Below are 22400 nucleotides of genomic sequence, written 5' to 3'. Positions count from 1 at the left end.
TATATATATATATATATATATATATATATATATATATATATATATATATATATATATATATATATATATATATATATATATATGGCTCTGGTCCAGGCCATTAATCTTTAAACCCATCCTTGTGAGGTGATTTTTCACCTGGAGAGGAACTCAAATGGAGGGGGCTTGAATTTTCATGGTCATACAATTTTTAAGCGGACCAAAACTTGAATGTTGTACAGACACACTACAAGTTGATATACACCCTTCAATTTCCTCAGGGATTGTTTTTGTATAGTTGTTTGGATTATAATAAATGGCTTTACATATATGAGAGATTCTTTGAGATAATCAAACACATTACCAATATTATTGAATAATATAAAACTCAGCCCATATATAAACAACCAATATTTACATTTCTACTGTCATTAATTTATTATGATCACACATTATATGCTCCCCATATTGTTTAACACATGTGCAACTAATGTAATCTATTTCAGTTATAGCTGTGACTCAACAGTTTTTATGGGAGACTTCCATGAACCAACATATTCATGAACATGTGTCCAGAATAACTTTGTCTTGTAATTATGATACAAATTGGTACTGTGAACTACAAGCACCTGCATAAACAAATAGTTGTGCATGTAAAATCAGACAGGACCAAAATGAGTGAACGCTGAAATGAGACGCAGCACTGGAGCAGGGAAAAACACATGGTCACATCGGTTATAAGGGCACTGCAAGGCTTCCACAGTATCCTATAAGCGTTAAAACCCATACTGTGCCGATAGTGGAGTTATCCTTACCTATGCAGAGCTGTACAACATACGCGTAGTAAGACCAAGCCACTATGAGGGTGATAAAAATAACTGGAATCCAATACAAAACTGTCTGACAGCTCCGTTTGATACTACGCGAGCCCGACGGCGCCATATTCTATTTAGACACCATTTGTTTGACATTAAGTTTTTGTCTGTCTGTCACTTCATTACTGCCTGTAAATCGCGTATGATCGACAGCCAGGACGTAGCACTTCTGTTCTGCTGCCCCCACCTCGTTTCGCAGAGAGCGGCAGCGCGACGTCTCTCGTTCCTCTCTGCGCTGCAAAATAGTCAGCACCACCCCTTTTCACCAAGTTGCCATGACGTTCGTGGGATGCTGCAAACACATTTTTATTCTTTGGAATGATCCAATTGAGGCTCTGACCATTGATGCAGAGAAAAGAATGTGAATCACCATTTAAGTTGTTTTTAATGTTGTCTTGCCATAGATCTAACGTTGGTGAAAGTAGGCCTACAGTGTATGATGGAGAAAACAATTCTCAGACCTTATGCTTCATTAAATGTGCCTTTTTGTAGAATAGGCCTATTTGATTGTCTTTTATGTCAATAAGTAAAACAGAGCTGTCTGTGCATATGCTGGTAATAATATATAGCCACTCTGTTTCAAATGTGTGAGGAATGTGTGACACAGTCAGCTGGTAATTAGCTGACTTGTGTGAAAACATCAACCAAATATTTCCTTAGAGGTCAGGGGTTGTTCAAGTGTGTGTGTGTGCGTGCGTGTGTGCGTGTGTGTGCAATCCAGAACAAAAATGACACAGAGCTATTGATTGTTCTTAACATCTTTATTTACCAAGTCAATGTAACAGCCTGCAACAGCCTGTGTAATCCATTTGATCATTTAAGCACAGTTCTGTAGAGAGAGCTGTCATCCACATGACTTCCAAACATCATTCAAAAGAGGTAAACTTTGAGGAGATGTAGGATATTCACATTACTAATGTATTCTGTTATACCATGCAAAGAAGTAGGCTAATTAGACAAAACCATTTATTTGATTTAATATGTAACATACGAGATAATATTGTTAGACATTGGAACTAGCAAACCAAGGGCTATGTTCAATCTGTATCGCTGGAGCATTACAGATAGCATGCTAAACACGTAAAGGCCATTTCCTATTGAGCCGACATCTGCAGCGTTTACAATGAATGCAGTCTCTGCTAACACAGGAACATTGCCTTAAATTCCAACCACACTAATGCTTAATTTCTGTGATACGGATTTAATAGAGACCCAAGTATCTATTCAAGCAGGAAATGCACCAGTTCAGATCAGAACTACAGTCTCTAGAAAACATCACTGAAATGCACCAGTTCAGATCAGAACTACAGTCTCTAGAAAACATCACTGAAATGCACCACTTCAGATCAGAACTACAGTCTCTAGAAAACATCACTGAAATGCACCACTTCAGATCAGAACTACAGTCTCTAGAAAACATCACTGAAATGCATATACACTATATTTGACATTTTAAAATATATATGTCATGATGTTACACAGTAGAACAAGATTTTCCTGGGTAACCCATTGGGAAATAAACACAGGTATGCCTCTGAACAGTAACCTCATGTTATTTCAACATTGTATTTTGCCTTTAGTAAAAACAATTACCGCAAATTAATATAGTCCTCATTGTATAGAATCCCTGTCAGTAGGCTGAATAGGCCTAGTATGAATAGTGTGTATAGTTAATATACACACTGAATTTCTCCATTACATCAGAGTAAACTCTTGATTATAATAATTATTAACGGAGTTAGCTGCCTCTATTTACACAATGAACCCCAGAGATAAAACCCCCATTTGAAAGGTGTTAGCTAGCTGGCTCTGAGTTATTTGAGAATGAGCTGCAGAAGGCAGCCATGTGAACAGAACACAAGAGGGAGGCTGCACTCCCCTGCGTAAGCTGATCTGTGCAGTGGGCTGCAGACAGGCTTGGAGAAAGTATGTCAGCAATGCATAGAGGCAGATTAGCAGGTTTAGGACTGGGAGGGAACCACACTGAACAATACTACACACACTGTCAGAGCTACAGCCTGCCAGCCACAAAACAACCAAATGGGTTGTTCCTTTTCAGAGACTTACAGTGATAAACAAACAAATGAATAACAAATGAATACGGTAAAATGGTGAATAAATACTGTACATAGATAGATAGATGAATCAATAATATATTCACCCTGGGTGAATAAATCTGTTACAACAATAGGTTGGAGTTTCCAGTGACCCTATCAGCTGGTGTGACTTGTAGAAGACCAGGAAGGTGTTAAACCAGTCCTGATCCATAGCAGTCCCCTGATTTCATTTGTTTTTAAACAATCTGGTAGAAAAATAAAATACCATCAATGCAATTTAACATCACAGCACTACATATTGTTGATTTCAGACTGAAAGCTGAACAACAAGCTTAAGACTTCAGGTATTTCAAATGGCTTACTTTTAGGGTCATCAGAGAAATCCTTTGTTTTCTCACATCAATCTCAACTTGAAAACACCTCGAGTAGCATCCAACTAGGCCTAGGTGGGGAGAATCCTAGTTCAGTTCACCTTTTTAGACCACTATGCAGAGACTGACACATTCATCTATCCTTCTCTCATCTTCACATTGATAGCAAAATGAACTGTACTGTTGTTTTGAATGATCTTCATGGATCAGGGGAAGTCTATCCAGGTAGAGGGGGGTGCAGACTGAGAGTGCAGGACATTCAGCTGGTGATCTGCAAAAGGAAAAGTAATTATTAAAGAATACATTGAGGAACATAGCACACACAGCATCTAACACTATCGACCTGTTCAGTGGCAACATAAAAATACTGGAGAAAGAAACTGTACTGCTGAGTTAATTATAAACTAACCTCAAGAATCCCTAGATGGCCCAGAGCTTTTCCTGGTCAGATCAGGTGTTCAGGAACAACTCCTGGCCATAATCTCATACCAATGATGTACAGTATATAAACACTAGATGTCTACATTGGTTTTAGCCCACAGTAGTATATTGTATTAGACACCTTGACGCATACTTTTAAATTATACAAAAACATTTTTCTTAAAGCTGGAATCCATAATGGTGAAACTGCCACGTCCATTTGAGATATTACAACAACAAAGAAGCTACTTCAAACAATGACACAGCTTTTTCCCCTCGGACATCATGGAGCATCACTGAACATCAATGAACATCAATGAACATCATTACACATCATTGCACATCATTGAACATCATTGCACATCATTGAACATCATTGCACATCATTGAACATCATTGAACATCATTGCACGCACGATAGAACAGCAGTGTATGTACAATTTTATTTTTTTACCACAATGCTGGATGCTCCTCTCCTCCGTTTAATCAACAAAACAAAAACAATAACAAATGTGTTGGGGCGAACAGTGGCGCTGTTTCCCCTTATGCGGATTTCAGCTTTAAAGTAGAATGGTTAGAGTGCTAAAGTTACTGTCACCACTACAAGAAAGAAATACTTAAATGCATGTAATTTTGTGCTTGAAAAATGAAATTCAAATACTGTAGAATTCCATTAATTCCTATGGAGGAACTGCTCCTACTGAGGAGTACCAATATGGAAGATGGTGGCTTCAGAGCCTCTCATTGGCCAATACATTGCATCAGCAATCTAGTGTTTGTATAGCAACATAATTGGGCAAGTTTGTTTTGCATGACCCAGTGCCCTTGGGTGGTGGATATTGTATTTAAGGACCAATGAAACGGTCTAAAATGTGCACATACACTATATATACAAAAGTATGTGGACACCCCTTCAAATGAGAGGATTTGGCTATTCAGCCATATCCATTGCTGACAGGTGTATCAAATCGAGGACCCAGCCATGCAATCGCCATAGAAAAACATTGGCAGTAGAATGTTCTTACTGAAGACCTCAATGACTTTCAACGTGGCACCACCATAGGATGCCACCTTTCCAACAAGTCAGTTCGTCAAATTTCTGCCCTGCTAGAGCTGCTGTTATTATGAAGTGGAAACATCTAGGAGCAACAATGGCTCAGCAGCGAAGAGGTAGGCCACATAAGCTCACAGAATGGAACGGCCGAGCGCTGAGGAGCGTAACGCGTAAAAATTGTCTGTCCTCGGTTGCAACACTCACTACCGACTTCCAAACTTTATTTTTTTATTTTTTATTTCACCTTTATTTAACCAGGTAGGCAAGTTGAGAACAAGTTCTCATTTACAATTGCGACCTGGCCAAGATAAAGCAAAGCAGTTCAACATACAACAACACAGAGTTACACATGGAGTAAAACAAACATACAGTCAATAATACAGTAGAAAAATAAGTCTATATACAATGTGAGCAAATGAGGTGAGATAAGGGAGGTCAAGGCAAAAAAAGGCCATGGTGGCGAAGTAAATACAATATAGCAAGTAAAACACTGGAATGGTAGATTTGCAGTGGGAGAATGTGCAAAGTAGAAATATAAATAATGGGATGCAAAGAAACAAAATAAATAAATAAATACAGTAGGGGAAGAGGTAGTTGTTTGGGCTAAATTATAGATGGGCTATGTACAAGTGCAGTAATCCGTGAGCTGCTCTGACAGCTGGTGCTTAAAGTTAGTGAGTGAGATAAGTGTTTCCAGTTTCAGAGATTTTTGTAGTTCGTTCCAGTCATTGGCCGCAGAGAACTGGAAGGAGAGGCGGCCAAATGAGGAATTGGCTTTGGGGGTGACCAGAGAGATATACCTGCTGGAGCGCGTGCTACAGGTGGGTGCTGCTATGGTGACCAGCGAGCTGAGATAAGGGGGGACTTTACCTAGCAGGGTCTTGTAGATGACCTGGAGCCCGTGGGTTTGGCGACGAGTATAAATCGAGGGCCAGCCAACGAGAGCATACAGGTCGCAGTGGTGGGTAGTATATGGGGCTTTGGTGACAAAACGGATGGCACTGTGATAGACTGCATCCAATTTATTGAGTAGGGTATTGGAGGCTATTTTGTAAATGACATCACCGAAGTCGAGGATCGGTAGGATGGTCAGTTTTACGAGGGTATGTTTGGCAGCATGAGTGAAGGATGCTTTGTTGTGAAATAGGAAGCCAATTCTAGATTTAACTTTGGATTGGAGATGTTTGATGTGAGTCTGGAAGGAGAGTTTACAGTCTAAACAGACACCTAGGTATTTGTAGTTGTCCACATATTCTAAGTCAGAACCGTCCAGAGTAGTGATGCTGGACGGGCGGGCAGGTGCAGGCAGCGATCGGTTGAAGAGCATGCATTTAGTTTTACTTGTATTTAAGAGCAATTGGAGGCCACGGAAGGAGAGTTGTATGGCATTGAAGCTTGTCTGGATAGTTGTTAACACAGTGTCCAAAGAAGGGCCAGAAGTAAACAGAATGATGTCATCTACCTCTGGAAGCAATGTCAAAACAAAAACTGTTTGTCGGTAGCTTCATGAAATGGGTTTCCATGGGCGAGCAGCCGCACACAAACTTAAGGTCACCATGCGCAATGCCATGGAGATGTGTAAAGCTTGCCGCCATTGGTCTCTGGAGGAGAGGATATGCCTTCTCTGGAGTGATGAGTCACGCTTCACCATCTGGCAGTCCGATAGACGAAACTGGGTTGGCCTACATCTCCCAATGCATAGTGCCAACTGTAAAGCTTGGTGGAGGAGGAATAATGGTCTGGTTTGGGATAGACCCCTTACTTCCAGTGAAGGGAAATCCTAAAGCTACAGCATACAATGACGGTCTAGATGATTCTGTGATTACAACTTTGTGGCAACAGTTTGTGGAAGTCCCTGTTTCAGCTTGACAATGCCCCCATGCTCAAAGTGAGGTCCATGCAGAAATGGTTTGTCGAGATCGTTGTGGAAGAAATTGACTGGCCTGCACAGAGCCCTGACCTCAACCCTATCGAACACCTTTGGGATGAATTGGAATGCAGACTGCGAGCCAGGCCTAATTTCCCAACATCAGTGCCCAACCTCACTAATGCTCTTGTGGCTGAATGGAAGCAAGTCCCCGCAGCATTGTTCCAACATCTAGTAGAAAGCCTTCCCAGGGGGGACCAACTACATATTAATACCCATTATTTTGGAATGAGATGTTCGACGAGCAGACTTTTGGTCATGACTTTTGGTCATGTAGTGTACACTCCTCCATGACCTTTGACCCTGAATGGGCTACAAATAGCAGAGATTGAAAAACAATGCATTCTATGATTATATCCAAAATGGCACCCTATTCCCTATATAATGCACTACTTTTGACCAGAGCCTTATAATGTAGCGCACTATAAAGGGAATAGGATGCCATTTGGAATGCCATGTTCTATACTATGCTCTGTAAAATACACTCGGAGACAAGATGTTTTTATATTTTAGTCCCATGTAAAAACATGCAGATCAGTTTGTAAGGTAAATGGACCCAGTGCCAGCCTTGTTTGTGTTGTTTCATCACATTGTTTGAGCAGTATGGTCTTTTTCCTGTGAAACATTCTTATGGGTTTAAATCGGACCGCTCATGTATGCAGAGTTAAGCTGGTGTCTGGTAGCAGTTAATCAGGACTTAATATTACAGTATAACTCAATGCTGAGGCTGACAAGAGTTAGTGTGGAACTCTAACACATACCAGGAGCTGGCTTAATGTACCACATCCTAGGAGCTACTTAACATACTTCATCCCAGGAGCTGACTTAACATACTTCATCCCAGGAGATTACTTAACATACTACATCCCAGGAGATTACTTAACATACCACATCCCAGGAGATGACTTAACATACTTCATCCCAGGAGATGACTTAACATACTACATCCCAGGAGATGACTTAACATACTACATCCCAGGAGATGACTTAACATACTACATCCCAGGAGATGACTTAACATAGCACATCCCAGGAGATGACTTAACATACTACATCCCAGGAGATTACTTAACATACCACATCCCAGGAGATGACTTAACATACTTCATCCCAGGAGATGACTTAACATACTACATCCCAGGAGATGACTTAACATACTACATCCCAGGAGATGACTTAACATACTACATCCCAGGAGATGACTTAACATACCACATCCCAGGAGATGACTTAACATACTTCATCCCAGGAGATGACTTAACATACTACATCCCAGGAGATGACTTAACATACTACATCCCAGGAGATGACTTAACATACTACATCCCAGGAGATGACTTAACATACCTCCTCCCAGGAGATGACTTAACATACCACATCCCAGGAGCTGACTTAATGTACCACATCCCAGGAGCTGACTTAACGTACCACATCCCAGGAGCTGACTTAACGTACCACATCCCAGGAGCTGACTTAACGTACCACATCCCAGGAGATTACTTAACGTACCACATCCCAGGAGATTACTTAACGTACCACATCCCAGGAGCTGACTTAATGTACCACATCCCAGGAGCTGACTTAATGTACCACATCCCAGGAGATGACTTAACATACCACATGCCAGGAGATGACTTAACATACCACATGCCAGGAGCTGACTTAACATACCACATCCCAGGAGATGACTTAACATACTTCATCCCAGGAGATGATTTAACATACTTCATCCCAGGAGCTGACTTAACATACCACATCCCAGGAGATGACTTAACGTACCACATCCCAGGAGATGACTTAACATACCACATCCCAGGAGCTGACTTAACATACCACATCCCAGGAGCTGACTTAACATACCACATCCCAGGAGCTGACTTAATGTACCACATCCCAGGAGATGACTTAATGTACCACATCCCAGGAGCTGACTTAACATACCACATCCCAGGAGCTGACTTAATGTACCACATCCAAGGAGCTGACTTAACATACCACACCCCAGGAGCTGACTTAATGTACCACATCCCAGGAGCTGACTTAATGTACCACATCCCAGGAGATTACTTAACGTACCACATCCCAGGAGATGACTTAATGTACCACATCCCAGGAGCTGACTTAACATACCACATCCCAGGAGCTGACTTAACATACCACATTCCAGGAGCTGACTTAACATACCACATTCCAGGAGATGACTTAATGTACCACATCCCAGGAGCTGACTTAATGTACCACATCCCAGGAGCTGACTTAATGTACCACATCCAAGGAGCTGACTTAACATACCACACCCCAGGAGCTGACTTAACATACCACACCCCAGGAGCTGACTTAATGTACCACATCCCAGGAGCTGACTTAATGTACCACATCCCAGAAGATTACTTAACGTACCACATCCCAGGAGCTGACTTAATGTACCACATCCCAGGAGATGACTTAATGTACCACATCCCAGGAGCTGACTTAACATACCACATCCCAGGAGCTGACTTAACATACCACATTCCAGGAGCTGCCTTAACATACCACATCCCAGGAGATGACTTAACATACTTCATCCCAGGAGATTACTTAACATACCACATCCCAGGAGATGACTTAACGTACCACATCCCAGGAGATGACTTAACATACCACATCCCAGGAGCTGACTTAACATACCACATCCCAGGAGCTGACTTAACATACCACATCCCAGGAGCTGACTTAATGTACCACATCCAAGGAGCTGACTTAACATACCACATCCCAGGAGCTGACTTAACGTACCACATCCCAGGAGCTGACTTAACATACCACATCCCAGGAGCTGACTTAATGTACCACATCCCAGGAGCTGACTTAACATACCACATCCCAGGAGCTGACTTAATGTACCACATCCCAGGAGCTGACTTAATGTACCACATCCCAGGAGATTACTTAACGTACCACATCCCAGGAGCTGACTTAATGTACCACATCCCAGGAGATGACTTAATGTACCACATCCCAGGAGCTGACTTAACATACCACATTCCAGGAGCTGACTTAATGTACCACATCCCAGGAGCTGACTTAATGTACCACATCCCAGGAGCTGACTTAACGTACCACATTACTAGTTGAAAAGAGAGATTGTTCTATCTACTTCATAAAAAATTAAGCTCCTTTGAAGAAGAACCTGGAACAAAGACCATCATAATGTGGTATGGTGGCATCTATATCTCCAAATCAAAATAGCATTAACTATACTTCTATTGTGGATTAAACAAAGAGTCTAGATATACCTATCTGCCTGACGAGATCTCCTTCTTCAGACAGGACTTGAAAGAAGTGAACTTCTTCTTGTCATCCACTCTAAACGCCTGAGAGAGAGAGAGAAAGAGAGAATAATGTAAACAGAAAATATAAAATACAATGGTCATTATTCGCCACTAGGTGGAAGCAAAGCTCCAAAAAAATTGGAAGCAGAATTTAGAAGTGGAATTGAGACTGAACTCAAATGACCGTCAAAATGTCAGATAAGCGACTCATTTGACCATTAACTATTAACCATGAGCCAATGACCATGAACAAATGATCATGAATAAATGAACAAGAACCAATGAACATGAACAAATGTAAAACAAATAATGAATATGAAAACTGTTTGTTCCCATGTATTTGCGACATTGACATAAGGTAGTGACTGTGTCTAAACGATCAACATTAGATAGTGACTGTTCCCTAAACAATCAACATTAGATAGTGACTGTTCCCTAAACTATCAACATCAGATAGTGACTGTGATTAAATTATCAACATTAGATAGTGACTGTTCCCTAAACAATCAACATTAGATAGTGACTGTTCCCTAAACAATCAACATTAGATAGTGACTGTTCCCTAAACAATCAACATTAGATAGTGACTGTTCCCTAAACAATCAACATTAGATAGTGACTGTTACCTAAACTATCAACATCAGATAGTGACTGTGATTAAATTATCAACATTAGATAGTGACTGTTCCCTAAACAATCAACATTAGATATTGACTGTGTCTAAACTATCAACATTAGATAGTGACTGTTCCCTAAATGATCAACATTAGATAGTGACTGTGTCTAAACAATCATTAGATAGTGACTTTGTCGAAAATATCAACATTAGATACTGACTGTCTTTAAACGATCAACATTAGATACTGACTGTCTTTAAACGATCAACATTAGATACTGACTGTGTTTAAACTATCAACATTAGATAGTGACTGAATCTAAACTATCAACATTAGATAGTGACTGTTCCATAAACGATCAGCATTAAATAGTGACTGTGTCTAAATAATCATTAAATAGTGACTGTGTCTAAATAATCATTAGATAGTGACTGTTCCCTTAATGATCAACATTACATTTACATTTAAGTCATTTAGCAGACGCTCTTATCCAGAGCGACTTACAAATTGGTGCATTCACCTTATGATATCCAGTGGAACAACCACTTTACAATAGTGCATCTAAATCACTTAACGTACCACAACATTAGATAGTGACTGTGTCTAAACAATCATTAGATAGTGACTGTGTCAAAAATATCAACATTAGATACTGACTGTCTTTAAACGATCAACATTAGATACTGACTGTGTTTAAACTATCAACATTAGATAGTGACTGAATCTAAACTATCAACATTAGATAGTGACTGAATCTAAACTATCAACATTAGATAGCGACTGTTCCCTAAACGATCAACATTAGATAGCGTCTCTGTCTAAACTATCAACATCACAAAATGACTGTTCCCTAAACTATCCACATTAGATAGTGACTGTGTCTAAACTATCAACATTAGATAGTGACTGTTCACTTAATGATCAACATTAGATAGTGACTGTGTCAAAAATATCAACATTAGATACTGACTGTGTTTAAACAATCAACATTAGATAGTGATTGAATCTAAACTATCAACATTAGATAGTGACTGTTCCATAAACTATCAACAGTAGATAGTGACTGAATCTAAACTATCAACATTAGATAGTGACTGTTCCATAAACTATCAACAGTAGATAGTGACTGTATCTAAACTATCAACATTAGATAGTGACTGTATCTAAACTATCAACATTAGATAGTGACTGTATCTAAACTATCAACATTAGATAGTGACTATATCTAAACTATCAACATTAGATAGTGACTATATCTAAACTATCCACATTAGATAGTGACTGTGTCTAAACTATCAACATTAGATAGTGACTGTATCTAAACTATCAACATTAGTTATTGACTGTGTCTAAACTATCAACATTAGATAGTGACTATATCTAAACTATCAACATTAGATAGTGACTATATCTAAACTATCAACATTAGATAGTGACTATATCTAAACTATCAACATTAGATAGTGACTGTGTCTAAACTATCAACATTAGATAGTGACTATATCTAAACTATCCACATTAGATAGTGACTGTGTCTAAACTATCAACATTAGATAGTGACTGTATCTAAACTATCAACATTAGTTATTGACTGTGTCTAAACTATCAACATTAGATAGTGACTGTTCCCTAAATGATCAATATTAGATAGTGACTGTGTCAAAAATATCAACATTAGATACTGACTGTGTTTAAACGATCAACATTAGATACTGACTGTATCTAAACTATCAACATTAGATAGTGACTTTGTTTAAAATGTAAAAAATAGATAGTGACTGTTCCCTAAACAATCAACATTAGATAGTGACTGTGTTTAAACGATCAACATTAGATAGTGACTTTGTTTAAAATGTAAAAAATAGATAGTGACTGTTCCCTAAACAATCAACATTAGATAGTGACTGTGTCAAAATGATCAACATTAGATAGTGACTGTTCCCTTAATGATCAACATTAGATAGTGACTGTGTCTAAACAATCATTAGATAGTGACTGTGTCAAAAATATCAACATTAGATACTGACTGTGTTTAAACGATCAACATTAGATACTGACTGTGTTTAAACTATCAACATTATATAGTGGTTGTGTTTAAACGATCAACATTAGATACTGACTGTGTTTAAACTATCAACATTATATAGTGGTTGTGTTTAAACGATCAACATTAGATACTGACTGTGTTTAAACGATCAACATTAGATAGTGACTGTTCCCTAAATGATCAACATTAGATAGTGACTGTGTCTAAACAATCATTAGATAGTGACTTTGTCGAAAATATCAACATTAGATACTGACTGTCTTTAAACGATCAACATTAGATACTGACTGTCTTTAAACGATCAACATTAGATACTGACTGTGTTTAAACTATCAACATTAGATAGTGACTGAATCTAAACTATCAACATTAGATAGTGACTGTTCCATAAACGATCAGCATTAAATAGTGACTGTGTCTAAATAATCATTAAATAGTGACTGTGTCTAAATAATCATTAGATAGTGACTGTTCCCTTAATGATCAACATTACATTTACATTTAAGTCATTTAGCAGACGCTCTTATCCAGAGCGACTTACAAATTGGTGCATTCACCTTATGATATCCAGTGGAACAACCACTTTACAATAGTGCATCTAAATCACTTAACGTACCACAACATTAGATAGTGACTGTGTCTAAACAATCATTAGATAGTGACTGTGTCAAAAATATCAACATTAGATACTGACTGTCTTTAAACGATCAACATTAGATACTGACTGTGTTTAAACTATCAACATTAGATAGTGACTGAATCTAAACTATCAACATTAGATAGTGACTGAATCTAAACTATCAACATTAGATAGCGACTGTTCCCTAAACGATCAACATTAGATAGCGTCTCTGTCTAAACTATCAACATCACAAAATGACTGTTCCCTAAACTATCCACATTAGATAGTGACTGTGTCTAAACTATCAACATTAGATAGTGACTGTTCACTTAATGATCAACATTAGATAGTGACTGTGTCAAAAATATCAACATTAGATACTGACTGTGTTTAAACAATCAACATTAGATAGTGATTGAATCTAAACTATCAACATTAGATAGTGACTGTTCCATAAACTATCAACAGTAGATAGTGACTGTATCTAAACTATCAACATTAGATAGTGACTGTATCTAAACTATCAACATTAGATAGTGACTGTATCTAAACTATCAACATTAGATAGTGACTATATCTAAACTATCAACATTAGATAGTGACTATATCTAAACTATCCACATTAGATAGTGACTGTGTCTAAACTATCAACATTAGATAGTGACTGTATCTAAACTATCAACATTAGTTATTGACTGTGTCTAAACTATCAACATTAGATAGTGACTATATCTAAACTATCAACATTAGATAGTGACTATATCTAAACTATCAACATTAGATAGTGACTATATCTAAACTATCAACATTAGATAGTGACTGTGTCTAAACTATCAACATTAGATAGTGACTATATCTAAACTATCCACATTAGATAGTGACTGTGTCTAAACTATCAACATTAGATAGTGACTGTATCTAAACTATCAACATTAGTTATTGACTGTGTCTAAACTATCAACATTAGATAGTGACTGTTCCCTAAATGATCAATATTAGATAGTGACTGTGTCAAAAATATCAACATTAGATACTGACTGTGTTTAAACGATCAACATTAGATACTGACTGTATCTAAACTATCAACATTAGATAGTGACTTTGTTTAAAATGTAAAAAATAGATAGTGACTGTTCCCTAAACAATCAACATTAGATAGTGACTGTGTTTAAACGATCAACATTAGATAGTGACTTTGTTTAAAATGTAAAAAATAGATAGTGACTGTTCCCTAAACAATCAACATTAGATAGTGACTGTGTCAAAATGATCAACATTAGATAGTGACTGTTCCCTTAATGATCAACATTAGATAGTGACTGTGTCTAAACAATCATTAGATAGTGACTGTGTCAAAAATATCAACATTAGATACTGACTGTGTTTAAACGATCAACATTAGATACTGACTGTGTTTAAACTATCAACATTATATAGTGGTTGTGTTTAAACGATCAACATTAGATACTGACTGTGTTTAAACTATCAACATTATATAGTGGTTGTGTTTAAACGATCAACATTAGATACTGACTGTGTTTAAACGATCAACATTAGATAGTGACTCTGTTTAAAATGTCAAAAATTGATAGTGACTGTTACCTAAACAATCAACATTAGGGACTGTTCACTATCTAAACTATCAACATTAGATAGTGACTGTTCCCTAAACTATCAACATTAGATAGTGACTGTTCCCTAAACAATCAACATTAGGGACCAGTCACTATCTAAACTATCAACATTAGATAGTGACTGAATCTAAACTATCAACATTAGATAGCGACTGTTCCCTAAACGATCAACATTACATCGTTTACTGTGTCTAAACTATCAACATTAGATAGTGAATGTTCCCTAAACGATCAACATTAGATAGTGACTGTGTCGAAAATATCAACATTAGATACTAACTGTGTTTAAACGATCAACATTAGATACTGACTGTGTTTAAACGATCAACATTAGATAGTGACTGTTCCCCAAACTATCAACATTAGATAGTGACTGTTCCCTAAACAATCAACATTAGATAGTGACTGTTACCTAAACTATCAACATCAGATAGTGACTGTGATTAAATTATCAACATTAGATAGTGACTGTTCCCTAAACAATCAACATTAGATAGTGACTGTTACCTAAACTATCAACATCAGATAGTGACTGTGATTAAATTATCAACATTAGATAGTGACTGTTACCTAAACAATCAACATTAGGGACTGTTCACTATCTAAACTATCAACATTAGATAGTGACTGTTCCCTAAACTATCAACATTAGATAGTGACTGTTCCCTAAACTATCAACATTAGATAGTGACTGTTCCCTAAACTATCAACATTAGATAGTGACTGTTCCCCAAACTATCAACATTAGATAGTGACTGTTCCCTAAACTATCAACATTAGATAGTGACTGTTCCCCAAACTATCAACATTAGATAGTGAATGTTCCCTAAACAATCAACATTAGGGACCAGTCACTATCTAAACTATCAACATTAGATAGTGACTGTTCCCCAAACTATCAACATTAGATAGTGAATGTTCCCTAAACAATCAACATTAGGGACCAGTCACTATCTAAACTATCAACATTAGATAGTGACTGTATCTAAACTATTAACATTAGATAGTGACTATGTCTAAACTATCAACATATAAGACATGGTAATTCTAAACATAGCTTATGATAAACATGCATTGCTCTGTTTAGACAGTCTGTGAACATGATCTCTTTGTCCCTGTTCCCATTACATATGAAGGACTATATCTCTATCAGCTATCCTGACGTCCTCCACACAACTCTACTCCACCCTTCCTCCCTGCCTCCTCCCTCCGTCCCAGCCTGCCTCCTTCCCTCCCTGCCTGTTTTACCCACCCTCCCTCCCTCCCTCCCTCCCTCCCTCCCTCCCTGCCTGCCTGCCTGCCTGTCTTACCCACCCTCCCTCCCTCCTTGCCTGCCTGCCCCTCTCCTTACCGTGCGGCGGTGCAGCCGGTCCTTCATGACACCAATGAACTCCTTGTAACTGAGCTGTCCGTCACGGTCCTCGTCGAAGATGTGGAACACAGTGTTGACCAGGTGTTTAGTCAGCTTCAGCCCCGTCGTCACATAGACTGCCCGGGCCAACTCATCTGAGAGGGACGAGGGGAACAGAATCACCATGCCACTATTTGTGCCACTAAGTTGGACCACCATTATAGTCTCCGTCCCAAATGGCACCCTTTTCCCTATACCAGGGTCAATGGGGTCAAAAGTAGTGCACTATATAGGGAATATGGTGCCATTTGGGACACAGTCATAGTGTATAGATGGTGTGTTAACAGTGGAACAGTGTAAACAGTGGAAGAATGGACGAGTGGAACAGTTGAAGAGTGGAACAGTGGAACAGTGTAAAAACAGTGTGGTTATTCCTCGTCCATTTATTTCAGTAGTCAAACAAATCAAATAAAGAGTGGAACTAACCTTGGCCAATGGAATGATTGGAACTAACCTTGGCCAATGGAATGATTGGAACTAACCTTGGCCAATGGAACGATTGGAACTAACCTTGGCCAATGGAATGATTGGAACTAACCTTGGCCAATGGAATGATTGGAACTAACGTTGGCCAATGGAATGATTGGAACTAACCTTGGCCAATGGAATGATTGGAACTAACCTTGGCCATTGGAATGATTGGAACTGACCTTGGCCAATGGAACGATTTGAACTAACCTTGGCCAATGGAACGATTGGAACTAACCTTGGCCAATGGAACGATTGGAACTAACCTTGGCCAATGGAACGATTGGAACTAACCTTGGCCATTGGAATGATTGGAACTGACCTTGGCCAATGGAACGATTTGAACTAACCTTGGCCAATGGAACGATTTGAACTAACCTTGGCCAATGGAACGATTTGAACTAACCTTGGCCAATGGAATGATTGGAACTAACCTTGGCCAATGGAACGGTTGGCAAAGTTGTACATTTGCATGGCTATAGCGAAATCCTCCAGGTTGTTCATGAATTGGAAGAAGGATCTGAACTCATCAAAGGTGATTCCCTACAAGGGAATTCAAATCATGTCAAATCCAAGTCAGCCAAATCAATTAAATCTATTCATTTTACAAAGCAGACTAAACAGTAATTTATCTCAACTCAAATCAATAAAAACTGACAAAGATTCAATATTATATTAAAGTATAAAAGTAAAAAGAAGAGTCAAATCTGAGGCTCAAATTGCGTGAGAGAGACAGGAATGAATTACACATAAAGCAAACGACTGGATGTCCCAACCCAAAAGGCCAGCCAGACAATGCAACAGCACTTCACATGACACATAATCTACTCCACTTAAACCAGAGGGAAGCCTTTAGTGTCCGCGGGACCTTGAAGACATCACACAGATAACAGACACAAAGGCAGGAAAACGACCAAACAGACAGAGTATACATCGCTGGGTCGTTCCCCCCTGGTATGGATACTATGAGTTGATTGTAGCTTTTGGGGGAAAGGTCAGCGTGTTTGCAGAGTTTTCTAAGGCAGATTAACCTAACACTTACATAAACAAAAACAAAAGGGGGCTGAATCCCAAACATCTCAGGGTTGGCAGATGAGTCAAACACAGGCCCTATTGATGTCCACTCAACCATCCCACTGCTACTAGAAACTCCTATATCTCGCTCCCTCCGGCGCCCTTCCAACGCAACCATCCCAATGTTACTAGAAACTCCTATAGCTTGCTCCCTCCCTCAGTGGCCCCTCCAACACAACCAGCACACTGAGCCTAACAAATGATGTAACGAGCCATTTGTGACGCTTTGCTATTTTAACAAAGCAAGCTCCATAAACTATCTCTTAGCACAACGATGAGACCCACTTGATTATCAATGGCGATCTAGCAACAAGCTACTCAGCCCGCTGAGAAGCTGCTCACCTCTTTATGTGCGGGTCAGTGTGTCGAATGAAAAACAAACTAAAAACCTAAAATGTGAAAGTTTCATTCAGCAACTACTTCACGGTTGCCTTCAACGCAAGTGAAAAACTACAAGAGAGAAGTTTTCAGACAGGTATTTGGTTAGATAGTATGTCCACATTTATCATTTCAGTAATACCACAGAACAGAAATTACACAATAAGAAATTCCATTCCATCTTTGAGTATCACTATCTATGTTATAGCAAGCTGGTTACCTGATACCCCTCTACACATTATTGCCACTCAGTTTATTGCTAAATAAGTAACATTTAATCTTCTTGGTCAAAACTGAAAATAGAAAATAAGATTTAATTGATTGAAAAACATGAGAATGACCAGTTGATTACTGGTTGACTAAATCCATCTCACACTTCCAAACTAAGAAAAGCACACTTGCATGTGTCTGGAACAAAAGGCTATGATGGTATTTAGGCTGAGTTGCCTTGGGGGCCAGGGGGTGTTGGTGAGTCAAGGGCAAAGGGCTGAGAGGGTGTGTAGGGGGGATCATCTGGTGGGGGTTAAGGGGGGAAGAGGGGAGGTGTGTGGGGGGGTCGTCTGGAGGGTTAAGGGGGGCAGAGGGGAGTTTTCTGGAAGGTAACGGTAAAGGGGGTGAGGGAGGGGGATGGAGGAAGTTTTAGGTGAGGGGGATGGAGGTAGATGGAGGTAGATGAAGGTAGTTTGAGGTAAGGGGAAATGGAGGTAGTTTGAGGTGAGCGGGGATGGAGGTAGTTTGAGGTGGGATACAGGTAGTTTGAGGTGAGAGGAGATGGAGGTAGTTTGAGGTGAGGGGAGATGGAGGTGGTTTGAGGTGAGGGGGTATCGAGGTAATTTGAAGTGAGATGGAGGTAGTTTGAGGTGAGGGGGGTGGAGGTAGTCTGAGGTGAGGGTAGATGGAGATAGTTTGAGGTGAGGGGGGATGAAGGTAGTTTGATGTGGTATGAGGTAGTTTGAGGTGAGGGGAGATGGAGGTAGATGGAGATAGTTTGAGGTGAGGGGGGATGGAGGTAGTTTGATGTGATATGGAGGTAGTTTGAGGTAAGATGTAGGTAGTTTTAGGTGAGGGGGGTGGAGGTAGTTTGAGGTGAGATAGAGGTAGTTTGAGGTGAGGGGGGATGGAGGTAGTTTGAGGTGAGATAGAGGTAGTTTGAGGTGAGGGGGGTGGAGGTAGTTTGAGGTGAGGGGAGATGGAGGTAGTTTGAGATGAGGGGGGATGGAGGTAGTTTGAGGTGAGGGGGGATGGATGTAGTTTGAGGTGAGATAGAGTTAATTTGAGGTGAGGGGAGATGGAGGTAGTTTGAGGTGAGGAGGGAGCCTTAGGGTGTTTGAGTGTGTTAGCATAAGGCAAAGACTACATTGCAAGCGCTCCACAATCACCTTCTCATCTGTAATGCTCTTGCGCACATTGTCCAGGTAACCTGCAATGTCGTCTACGTTGGTGAAACGCAACAGGATGTGGGCAAAGTCCTCCTCACTGATGATAGGCAGGCCTTTGGAATAGGACAGGAACTCAATCTCAAGCACCTCTGTCTGCAAGTTGTCCATGAATCTGGGGAGGGATGGAGAGGGAGACAGAGAAGGGTGGAGAGGGAGAAAGAGAGGGGTGGAGAGGGAGACAGAGAGGAGTGAAGAGGGAGACAGAGAGGAGTGAAGAGGGAGACAGAGAGGTGAAGAGAGAGACAGAGAGATGGAGAGGGAGACAGAGAGGAGAGGGAGACAGAGAGGAGTGAAGAGGGAGACATAGAGGAGAAGAGAGGGAGACGGAGAGGAGACAGAGAGGTGAAGAGGGAGACAGAGAGGTGTGGAGAGGGAGACAGAGAGGAGAAGAGAGAGACAGAGAGATGGAGAGGGAGACAGAGAGGAGTGAAGAGGGAGACAGAGAGGAGTGAAGAGGGAGACAGAGAGGAGTGAAGAGGGAGACAGAGAGGTGAAGAGAGAGACAGAGAGATGGAGAGGAGAGGGAGACAGAGAGGAGTGAAGAGGGAGACAGAGAGGTGTGGAGAGGGAGACATAGAGGAGAAGAGAGGGAGACGGAGAGGTGTGGAGAGGGAGACAGAGAGGAGAAGAGAGAGACAGAGAGATGGAGAGGGAGACAGAGAGGAGTGAAGAGGGAGACAGAGAGGAGTGAAGAGGGAGACAGAGAGGAGTGAAGAGGGAGACAGAGAGGTGAAGAGAGAGACAGAGAGATGGAGAGGAGAGGGAGACAGAGAGGAGTGAAGAGGGAGACAGAGAGGTGTGGAGAGGGAGACATAGAGGAGAAGAGAGGGAGACGGAGAGGTGAAGAGAGGGAGACAGAGAGGTGAAGAGAGAGACAGAGAGATGGAGAGGGAGACAGAGAGGAGAGGGAGACAGAGAGGAGTGAAGAGGGAGACAGAGAGGTGTGGAGAGGGAGACATAGAGGAGAAGAGAGGGAGATGGAGAGGAGAAGAGAGGGAGATGGAGAGGAGAAGAGAGGGAAACAGAGAGGTGAAGAGGGAGACAGTGGGGAGTGAAGAGGGAGACAGAGAGGTGTGGAGAGGGAGACATAGAGGAGAAGAGAGGGAGATGGAGAGGAGAAGAGGGAGACAGTGGGGAGTGAAGAGGGAGACAGAGAGAAGTGGAGAGGGAGACATAGAGGAGAAGAGAGGGAAACAGAGAGGTGAAGAGGGAGACAGTGGGGAGTGAAGAGGGAGACAGAGAGAAGTGGAGAGGGAGACAGAGAGGTGAAGAGAGAGACAGAGAGATGGAGAGGGAGACAGAGAAGTGAAGAGGGAGATAGAGGTACTGGTAATAGGTAATGCCACCACCAACTCACATACAGAGAGAGGGGACACTGGACTGGGTGCCTGACTATAGCTACCACAATGAGTTAGGATGAGTATGATTAATTCAAATGTGCAAATATTTCTATAATTAGTAGAAATTACAATTGTCTATTGTACATTATATACAGCGCACTCTGAAAGTATTCAGACCCTTACTCAGTACTTTGTTGCACATTATATATATTTGACACTGCAAATGCAAGATGTAAGTTGGAGTTTTTGAACATTTCCCTACTTGCCTGTAAAAATCATCGAAGCCCAACTCTGCCTTTCCCTTTTTCCCGAAGAAATGAACCAGCAGGGTCGTGTCGGTCATATTTTCATCCATATTCTGGGAGGGAAAACAAATGTGTGATTCAGTCTGACTTCCATTCCTCATAAAGAAATGGACTTATGGCCGACCACGAGGACCACTTATCCACAAGGACCCAACCATGCAAAATACATATCACTCACAGAAACACACACACATGCTTGTACGTAGAAACATGCAGCCATGTTAATGGTTAATATGTGGAGACCAACGTTGAACTTCCAGCATTTTCCCTTCTCCTGACAGTTACACATGGTTCTGAGCCATATCAGAGTCATGTTACACATGGTACTGAGCCATATCAGAGTCATCAACCAAACTTGGGCCAACAACATAGTTTATCATCAACAACAAAATAAATCAATATATTGAGCATGATCCATATCATGTGACATTTAAGACACAACATTACACAGACCTAATCAAGAGAACCCGTAAACATCTACAGGTTAAATAGGAAAGGAACACATCTGAAAACAAGACTTGTGTAGCTACCTCTAAGTCAGAAAAGAGAGCTTGGCTTGCCCCCTTTCTCAGAGCATCCCATATGCCCCGGGGCTCTAACTGCTGGGCCTCTTTTCTAAGGACCTGTGATGGTGGTAGAGTAGTGGAGGCAGAGCTGTTAGATGACAACAGAGCACATCTGGCAGATATTAACAGCATTAGCATCAGGCATTAACATTAAACACACACACAAAAACAGGCAAACAGACTGATGGACAGACAGAAGTATAGATGGACAGACGGACAGACAGACAGAACTAGAAACAAACAGATGAATAGACAAACAGACCGACCGACAGACAGACAGGCAGACAGAGTATCCTTCAAATAGCCAACTGATTTGAACTACTCATTGACACTACTGAACTCCTCCTTGCAGTGACAACAGTAAAATAACTCTCTGACATCCAACCACCCAGCCAGGCAGTCTTAGACAGGACATGAGTGCTGAGAAGTCCTCACTGTCGGTATAGTAACCACATATCTAGGAAGTCTGTGAAAGACTGAAAAACCCCATCCATAAAGCTGT

The 22400-nt window shown here is 40.4% G+C and overlaps 2 protein-coding genes across 5 annotated transcripts in view; both read right to left on the bottom strand.

Moving 5' to 3' along the window:
* Positions 1 to 1104, bottom strand: part of zdhhc2 (zinc finger DHHC-type palmitoyltransferase 2) — a 76337-nt gene extending 75233 nt beyond the window's left edge. Inside the window, exon 1 of the mRNA XM_055888501.1 lies at positions 795 to 1104. Within this exon, the coding sequence (XP_055744476.1) occupies positions 795 to 921 (127 nt within the window). The 5' untranslated portion in view covers positions 922 to 1104. The remainder of the gene's footprint in view (positions 1 to 794) is intronic.
* A 492-nt stretch (positions 1105 to 1596) lies between these two features.
* Positions 1597 to 22400, bottom strand: part of micu3b (mitochondrial calcium uptake family, member 3b) — a 38366-nt gene continuing 17562 nt past the window's right edge. For 2 of the 4 annotated variants that reach the window (XM_055888496.1, XM_055888497.1), the window contains 7 exons: positions 21863 to 21955; positions 21294 to 21385; positions 19628 to 19799; positions 17231 to 17339; positions 16269 to 16423; positions 9962 to 10039; positions 1597 to 3553 (listed from right to left, as the gene is read on the bottom strand). In XM_055888496.1, coding sequence (XP_055744471.1) covers positions 9962 to 10039; positions 16269 to 16423; positions 17231 to 17339; positions 19628 to 19799; positions 21294 to 21385; positions 21863 to 21955 — 699 coding nt within the window. In that variant the 3' untranslated portion in view covers positions 1597 to 3553. The remainder of the gene's footprint in view (positions 3554 to 9961; positions 10040 to 16268; positions 16424 to 17230; positions 17340 to 19627; positions 19800 to 21293; positions 21386 to 21862; positions 21956 to 22400) is intronic. The other 2 variants (XM_055888498.1, XM_055888499.1) reach the window with 1 other exon arrangement.

Source organism: Salvelinus fontinalis, chromosome 29 (assembly GCF_029448725.1).
Source record: "Salvelinus fontinalis isolate EN_2023a chromosome 29, ASM2944872v1, whole genome shotgun sequence".
In the NCBI taxonomy this organism is placed as follows: Eukaryota; Metazoa; Chordata; class Actinopteri; order Salmoniformes; family Salmonidae; genus Salvelinus; species Salvelinus fontinalis.
This window is presented reverse-complemented; position numbering and strand designations above follow the sequence as displayed.